The 8,744-nt window shown below is 40.4% G+C and overlaps 1 protein-coding gene across 6 annotated transcripts in view; it reads left to right on the top strand.

Annotated features, from left to right (window-relative positions):
* CNTN4 (contactin 4) overlaps positions 1-8,744 on the top strand; it is a 778,655-nt gene that overhangs the window by 748,078 nt on the left and 21,833 nt on the right. For 5 of the 6 annotated variants that reach the window (XM_039240289.1, XM_039240291.1, XM_039240290.1 and 2 more), the window contains 2 exons: positions 3,836-4,011; positions 8,131-8,251. In XM_039240289.1, the coding sequence (XP_039096220.1) occupies positions 3,836-4,011; positions 8,131-8,251 (297 nt within the window). The remainder of the gene's footprint in view (positions 1-3,835; positions 4,012-8,130; positions 8,252-8,744) is intronic. The other variant, XM_039240293.1, reaches the window with a different exon arrangement.

The raw sequence follows: 8,744 nt of genomic DNA, 5'->3' as shown, positions 1-8,744 counted from the left end.
GGTTTGCCTTTGTATGTTAGGGCCTTTTTCTCCCCAGCTGCTTTCAAAATTCTCTTTGTCCTTGTATTTTGCCATTTTTACTATGATATGCCATGCAGAAGATCGATTCAAATTACGTCCAAGGGGAGTCCTCTGAGCCTCTTGTATTTCAATGTTTACTTCCTTTCCCAGGTCAGGGAAGTTCTCTGCTATAATTTATTCCAGGACTCCTTCAGCACCTTTCCCTCTCTCTTCCTCTTCTGGGAGTCCTATGATGCAAATATTGTTGCGTTTGACCGTATCGCTGAGCTCTTGAACTCTTCTTTCATGTTCCTGGATCAGTTTGTCTCTTTTTTTGTCAGCTTCTTGTTTTTCTATAATGGTGTCTTCTAAATCACTTATTCTCCTTTCTGCCTCTTCAATCCGTGCATTGGAGGCCTCTAATTTATTATGTATCTCATTTATTGCATTTTTTAATTCTTCTTGCCTATTTTTATTTTCCGTGTTGTCTGTAGCCATTGTTTCTTTGATGTCCCCTATGTTTTTTTCAAGCCCAGCTATTAATTTTATGATTATTATTCTAAAATCTTGTTCAGTTATGCTGCTTACATCTGTTTTGAGCAGTTCATTAGCTGTCAATTCTTCTTGGAATTTCTTTGCAGGAGAGCTCTTTCATTTCCTCATTTTAGTTAGCTTTCTGGCTCTTGTTAGTTTTAAAGACTTGTTATGCTCTCTGCACCTGTGAGTGCTGCTGTATCCAAGAAGACTCTTTGACTGTCCAGGGCCTATCCTTTCAGAGAGTGTTTTTTGAATGGTAACTCTTGGTCTGTGTTGTTGAGACCTTGGTTATTTTATTTTCCTACTTGTAGTGATATTTGGGACTCTCCATCTTGTGTACTTTGGCTTGTTTCTTGAGGTAGCCCTGGAGAAGAAAACAGACAGACAAACACACAGGGAGCAGGGGCACACAAAGCACAGACAAATCCAACTAACATGCAAACCGAGAGGGAAAACGAGAAAGTTAAGAGAAAAGACGGAGGAGGGAGAGCGAATAATAGAGAATAAAAAATACATAAAAGGGTCAAAAAGAAGAAAAGAGAAGGAAAAAAGAAGAAACCCTATGGACAAAGAACAGTTCAAAGCATATAACCGGATTTCCCAGCTACAGTTAAATAGCCGGTTGTATGCAGTGCTGGTTGAAGAGCATAAAGAGAGAGAAGACAGGGCGGGGATGAGGCAAAATTGGAAATAGAATGAACAGGCAGAAGGGATAAGAAGCTTTTTTCAAAGAGGTAAAGGGTAGAATATGGTTGGATAGGTGAGAGAAGGATGCTGGTATTATCCAGAGAAACTATATAGTCTAATTACTCCTGAGAGAAAGAGATGAAAATGTTGGTAGGTGTAGAATTTATATCTACAGAATGGACTCGTTGTTACTGTTTAAGCAAGCCGGTGACCAGAGTTATTCAGGTCAGTGTCAGGGAAAAGGAGAGAAAAAAAAAAGGGAGGAGGGCAGCTCTCTAGCAGGGATGGGCGTGGTGTGATCCAATGTGTCAGGCGGGAGTTCTGCCTTAGCGGTTGTGGGGAGGAGAGTGGCGGCGCTTCAGTCCCTTCTTGAACCAAGCGCTGCACCTTGCTTTTTTGGGTGTGTAAACTCCCCATGGCAGGTGGGTGGCGCTCTTTAACCCAGGCCAGGCTAGTTTCCAAGTCCCAATCCGCGCACCCGACTGAAATTGCGGTAGACACAACCTCGGAGGCAATCCCCTCAGGGCAATTCCAAACCCTTTGCCTAGCCCTGCGGGTGGAGCCGGAAGCCGCTGCTCCCTTCTCCTCCGGTAGGGTTGGCATGCATGGGCGGGGATCTGCCTGCGGGGCACGTCTGGGCCTCTGGAGAGAAGGAAACCAGGTCTCTCTGTGTCTCGTCACCCGAAACATGAACTCGCAGGCAGATCTCCCAGTTTTAAGCTCTTTGCTTTCTCTCTAAAGTTCCAGCCAGCTAGGAGCACAGAGGTACTCCCATGGCTCCTCCAGGAATCCAGCCGAGCCAGGAGTACAAAGGAGCGGTGCCCGTGTGCGCGCACGTGCAGGCCCTCCAGGACAAGTTGGCATGCGGGGACCTGGCACGCAGGGATTTGGCGTGCATGGTCCTTCTGTGCCCCAAGCAGAGGACCTTCTGTTTCCTAGCGACAGGGACCGTATCGTGAGTAGTTTGGGACTCTCTCTTTTTCCCCTCTCACTCCCCGCAGAAGGGGATCGTCCCCATCCCTCCAGTCTCTGATCCCGGCCCGATTTTATCTTCCCCAGTTCGCACTCACGTTAGAAGGCTTTCTCAGTGGATTTGCATCCTTTCTCTCCCAATCTCTTGGGTTCTGTAAGGTTTCCTATGGCTTCAGACCTTTTCCGTGTGAGATATGGGGGCAATTGCAATGCACGGAGCTCCCTACTTCTCCGCCATCTTGCCCCTTCCCCTTGTCTTCTTTATTATGATTTATTTGTTTGGTTTTGTTTGGTTTAGTGCAGAGAAACTTCTGGAGTATGGCTGAATTCAGAATTTCATTCTTTAGGTACTTATACGACCTTTATATTTAACTCAGTTTGCTTTTCACCATTGTACTCTCTGACAACATTTATGAAATCATGTTGCAGTGAAAAATAAAAGATCACTGGCATGTGAATGTAGTATTGGAGTCTATAAACTGTCTTAGCTAAACAGCCCATTTCATTTTCAATTAAAATCATAATGTGAAGGGTAAATTTAGAAGCAAATTGGTTCTTATTTTAAAGATGTAATATACAAATATATAGAATTTTGTCAATGAGTCCATTATAGAATTTTAATATTATATTTATAACAAAATCTGCTAAAATGTCTTAGTTTCAAATAGGTTGAGAATATAAGCTTAATAGTACAGGGGACCTGGGTGGCTCAGTTGGTTAAGCATCCAACTTCAGCTCATGTCATGATCTCACGGTTCGTGGGTTTGGGCCCTGCACCGGGCTCTGTGCTGACAGCTAGCTCAGAGCCTGGAGCCTGTTTCGGATTCTGTATCTCCCTCTCTCTCTGACCCTCCCCTCTTCATGCTGTCTCTCTCTCTGTCTCTCAGAAATAAGTAAAACATTAAAAAAAAAATTTTAAATAGTACATTATGCAGATTATAAAAATGTGTCGCTAAAGAAATAAACCTATATCATAGTAAGCAGAGGAAAAAAGGAAAATCATATGTTTATCATGTTTACAATAATGCAAAACAAAACAACTAAAAAACTCTAATCCAAAAGACAGAAGGAAATTATACCAAAATGAAAATAGAGGTTTATCTGTACAGTAAAAGAGTAAGTAGGACTTGTTTGGTTTGGTTTGGTTGGTCCCTTCTTTTAAGTTTCTTGAACTTTCTAAATTTCCCATACTAAACATTTATCGTTTTTATGATATGGAGAAAACAAGCCAAACAAACTTGAAATTAACATGGCTTTTTCCTGTTTGTACTCAACTGAATTACTGCTTTCCAGTGACACTGGAGAGAGATGAAAACCTTTTTAAAGAGGCAATTTCCGAGCAGGACTGCCAGAAGTAGGCCCTTTTGTGAGTGTCTTCTGAGATCTAACCTCAGTGCTCCCCAGCTGAGTTTTGTTGCTCTGTGAAGGTTCACATAATGAGTGTTTTCATCTTTTCATATTAAAAATGACCTCCTGGCCTGAATCTTGGCTTCCCAGATGACTGAGGTTTGCTGGTCACAGCCTAAGAAAAAATAAAGCAAAACTACTTAGTGTTTCATCCTGCTCTTGGATTCTACATTTTATTTCCACACAAGCTCTCAGGCTTTGTTGTCTGTTTGCCTTTGTTTTCACCCTACAGATCCAACAAGGGTGATGGTCCCCCCCTCCAGTATGGACGTCACTGTTGGAGAAAGTATTGTTCTGCCATGCCAGGTAACACATGATCACTCGCTAGACATCGTCTTTACCTGGTCATTTAATGGACACCTGATAGACTTTGACAAAGATGGCGACCACTTTGAAAGAGTCGGAGGAGTAAGTATTAATATCAGACTATCTACAGGAAATTCAGTATGCAACTGCTCTTCTCAAAAGTGACTCACCTTGTTTAGACTAACTTGAAAAGAAATGTAAGGTTTTTCTTTGATCATTTTGTTCAAGGACCTTATTTTAGGAAATTCTTGGTTAATTCCTGCTCCTTGTTGCCTGATCACTGTGGCTCCACTTACTGAGTAACCCTGTATGGCAGTCCTCATATCCCTCACAGCAATGCTATAGGCTACTTATTCTGTACTATGTGTGAATTAGCAAACTGAAGCTCTGGAGGAGTGTATGGCTTGCCTTGGCCCCAAAGCCCTATATTGTAGAACTTACCTTTTAACTTCAAATCCCAGGCTCTGTGCCCCAAGCAGTACCCTATATCATGGCACCCAGTTAAGAAAATATCTTAAGGATACTTTACTCATGTGTTTTTAGGTGGCTGATTAAACTCCTCTTGGAGCCACATCATTGCAATATTAGGGCTCTCTTTCTTGAATCTGAAAGTCTGATCAGAATATTTATTCTCCAGGTAATTTTGAATTCAAATGTTTGAATTTTCAAAATGCCTTACTTTACATAAAAATACATATTACCATTAAACAAGATGAGGTTAAATCTGGAAACAATTTGTATTTATCACAATTGTTCTTAAAAAAATTTTTTTGGGCCTACCATAGCCCAAATGTAATTCTCACTAGTGAAGAAGTTTCACTCTGGCTGCCATTCTTATGGAGGGCCCAACAAAAAATAGCAGAAAATAAGAATGAGGCTACAATGTGAAAAGCCCTCCCCAGCCCCTGTCATAAGAATCCAACGTGCCCACTTCATTTTGCCTCACCTCGCCCTTATGTTGAGAATAAGTAGGCTAATGTTTATAAAATTATCCATATGATAGGTTGAGGGTGTGTTTTCTATTCAACCATGTATACTATTCATGTTAATTACATTCTTGCTGCCTTTCTCAAATGGTATCTTACACAGAACACCAACAATGATTTGAGCATTTTCTCAATTTTCCCAAAGATCATCTATAACTACTACTATTTTAGATACATAGGAGATAAGTTAGTTTATTAGATCAGTGGATGCCCTGGGTCATAAGAGATTCCCTCTTGGAACCCTGGTTGGGAAAGGCTGCATGAAATTGCCAATATTAAGCATTCTGTATTTCTTTGACATTATTCAGCTTAAAAACCAAGTGGGAGAGATATTAATTTCACAAGGGCATTGAAGGTATTCAGTACCTTCAGGTCTAGAAAAGTGCATAGCCCAATGCCTATCACAAAAGAAGTATTTGATACATTTTAATAGTTGTGCTAATTGAAGGAAGAGTAATATTGATGTTAATCACAGGAAAGTATAAATTGAGACAACTTTCATAGATTAAGCAGAATATTCATTTTCATACTAAGACCAATGTCTTGAGCAGGAGAGATGCTAAAAATATTATCTCCCAGAAGGGCGCAGGCACCAACCAATTAGAACAGCTGCCTAACTGATGGAAATAAATGCCCTGCCAGTCAGACACATGAGGACTTTATGCTGGACTGACTGCTTATCAGCCAGGGCTGAAGCACAGGTGGAAACACCCCTAATGGAGTCAAGCTCTAATGACCACCTTTTGTAGAGAGCTCTATCTGTGGAGCCATTCTGGTTAGCCTTTCATATGGGAAATGCTTATCTATTCTCTGAAACTCATGTTAACACCAATCAGCTATTGCTCATAAGCGCAAAATTCAGGAAAGCACTACACATTGTGAGCAATAAGTATATTAGCTACCAGAATCGTTAATGTCTGTAGAGGTAGGACTTGACCATAGAAGAGGTAAGAAGGCAATTCTGAAGTCAAGCTGGGTCAGCGTGGAAATGATGCTTGGTAGAGCCAGCATATAGCAGGTTTTGGAAAAGTTGTTATTTCATTGTCCTTTGACAGCCTCCAAGTGCTCTGTCGGGAACAGAACAGACCACAGCAGGGGAAAATAACCTGGTGCTGTTTTGTTCACTTTGGTAGGAACATGAATGTAGATCTCAGTAAGCTGTTTGATCAGGATGACTTCAAAGGAAAAGAGCAAGTTATGGTGGTCTCATTTTGTGAGAGTCTTTCCTCAATCCTGACTTTATTTTTTTCTTTGTTTCAGTTTTATTTTTAAAAACACAACTCTGGTCAAAACTGTAAATAAAGACAGCATATTCTGTTAATACTTTGCTGTACTCTGAAATTTCCAGGCTATAACTAGTCTCTTCGACCCTTAAGCCCTTGGTGAATAAGATAGACTCTTGGTACCATGTACACATTTCTTTAAAACAAATACAGCTTTCTACCTTACCTGCACATGCCCCTTTGTGAGGCATATTTTTATTTAAACCTATACTCAAGAGTCCTAACAAGTGAAATGTCTTAGGTAAAGAAGTACTAATAATGGTAGTGATGCTTCCTTATATTTGCAGAGTGCCTAATGATTTATCAAGCACTTTCATGTATATCAGCTCTTTAATCCTCACAGAAAACCTGTGAAATAGGGTAGCAATTATTATCCTATTTTACTGAGCAATTATAAAACTTAGTTAGTACAATCTGAATGAGAATCCAAGTGTTATAAATAAAAGAGCTTTCAGGTAAAAAAAAAAAAAAATCACAGCTCTCCTTGAGTTAGATTTAATACCTTTGACATCATCACTCATGGTCATCAATAATACCAATTTAAATGTACTCTGAGCTTCACAGTTTTCAAGATTTCACATAGACATATGGTCTCATTTGATTCTCACAACCTCACCCAGTAGGCATTGCATCCTTCTTTCCCAGGTCAGTGAATTAATACCCAGAATCTTTCATGAAATCACAGCTCAAGACAGCTGAGGACAGACCATCTACTCTCCCTTCACTGAATGCTGGAGCCTCTCTTGTAAACCTATTTACAACTATTGGCAGTTCCATGTCTTCCATTGTCCTGGATAAATTTGGGATGTGTTGTTCTAAAACAAAGGGAATTAAGTACACCTTATTTAGAATGAGAATAAGATCTTTCTGGATGGTAGAATGGCCTGACTTTATGGGTTCACATCCCAGCTGTCCCATTTACTACCTAAGTGACTTTAGGCAAGTCATACAACCTCTTTGTGCTTGAGTTTCCTGTAAAGTAAGGATAACAAGAGCGTGGACCTCGTAGAATATGTGAGTATTTAGCTTTAATATATGACTCCCGTGTTTAAATGCTGTTAAGCATTATCCAACATTATTGTCATTTGGAAGAATTAGCAATAGGGCCAAAATAACCTATGTTATCTTGTCATCCATTGGGAGGTTAGAAGTAAGCATAGCTTTCTGAATCTGACCTCTAGGGAGCACTTACATACAAGCCACCTGTTTTCCAAGCTTTTGATTAACCAAACTCCAAGGTGTAGTCATATTCTTTGGTTAAAATGCCACCTTTGCGATAACCTGCAGATCCATCTTGTCATATTTATTAAAAGTACCATGATGGTGAATGAGTAGAAATATTTCTCTGGCACACAGACATCCATACTGGGATGTAATCAGTCCTATTCATCTGCTAATCAAACTTGCATTTGGCATTTCAAAAACAAATTAGCAGCATTCCACGCTAGGTGATCTAGATTTCCTTAGAGAGTCTGGTCCTCATAATCTTTTAATTCAAATCTGGTAGTAATCAAAATGCTGGCTATGAGACAGAGTTGTGCAGTAAAATGCAGATGCCTCCAAATGTGGACTTGCCTGCCCTTTCTAAAAATAGAGTTACAAAGTATTGGAGTGCCAGTGAAGGCTGCAGGCTGAGGGCATATCTGAAGTCACCCACAGGACTAGATCGAGAGCCTCCATAAGTAAGTTTAAGTGCTTCCAACATCAGTGGCAAACTGCTCCAGAGACGGAGAAGCCAGACACCTGAGGTCTTGTCTAAGGTGTGTCCTGAAAATGTTGGCATTCTTATCTCTCACGCAGGCTCACATATTTTTAATAGGCTATGGCTTGCATCACTAATGTTTTCATCAGCCAGTGTAAAATAAATCCATTAGTCACAGTGTCCTTCATGTGATAATGATATTTAGAGCTCATTAAAAAGTAATTGTAGCCACTTTCCCCTACTTTATCAGCAGGATTCAGCTGGTGATTTGATGATCCGAAACATCCAGCTGAAGCATGCTGGGAAATACGTCTGTATGGTCCAAACAAGTGTAGACAGACTGTCTGCTGCTGCAGACCTGATTGTAAGAGGTATGTGGAATCTTGGTGTCTGTTCTTCAAATACTTTTGTGATACCTACTGATGCACAGATTTCTAAAAACCTCCCCACTTGAGAATTATGGAAGAAAGTCAGGTAGCAGCTGAACATTGTAAACAGTGGTTCACAGCCTACAGAGGTTCTGTGTGGACCTCCTTCTCATAGGGAGATCACCAGAAAATGCAGAGCAAATTCAGTTACTCCACACTGAAAATAACTCCTGTGAGTGCCCCGACTGCCCCGATTTATGGCTGTTGGAGTTGATATGACCTTCTAGAATAATTTTGGATTAACAAAAGCAAATAGTTTAAAGAAGGATCAGACTGTGCCTTTTGATGTTTCATCTGGGCTAAGTCAAATTAGTGATTTAGGGCACTGATATAACAGTGGCTTCAGAAAAATCACCAGATTTTCTCAGTTCCTTTTTTTCCCTAAAGTTAATAGTTCTATCCAGTTTTTAAAATATGCCTTTAGAGGAACTGCCCA

This window comes from Hyaena hyaena, unplaced genomic scaffold, assembly GCF_003009895.1.
Source record: "Hyaena hyaena isolate Hyena2069 unplaced genomic scaffold, ASM300989v1 scaffold_172, whole genome shotgun sequence".
Classification (NCBI taxonomy): domain Eukaryota; kingdom Metazoa; phylum Chordata; class Mammalia; order Carnivora; family Hyaenidae; genus Hyaena; species Hyaena hyaena.
The sequence above is the reverse complement of the archived record's forward strand: the minus strand, read 5'-3'. Positions and strand labels throughout refer to the sequence as shown.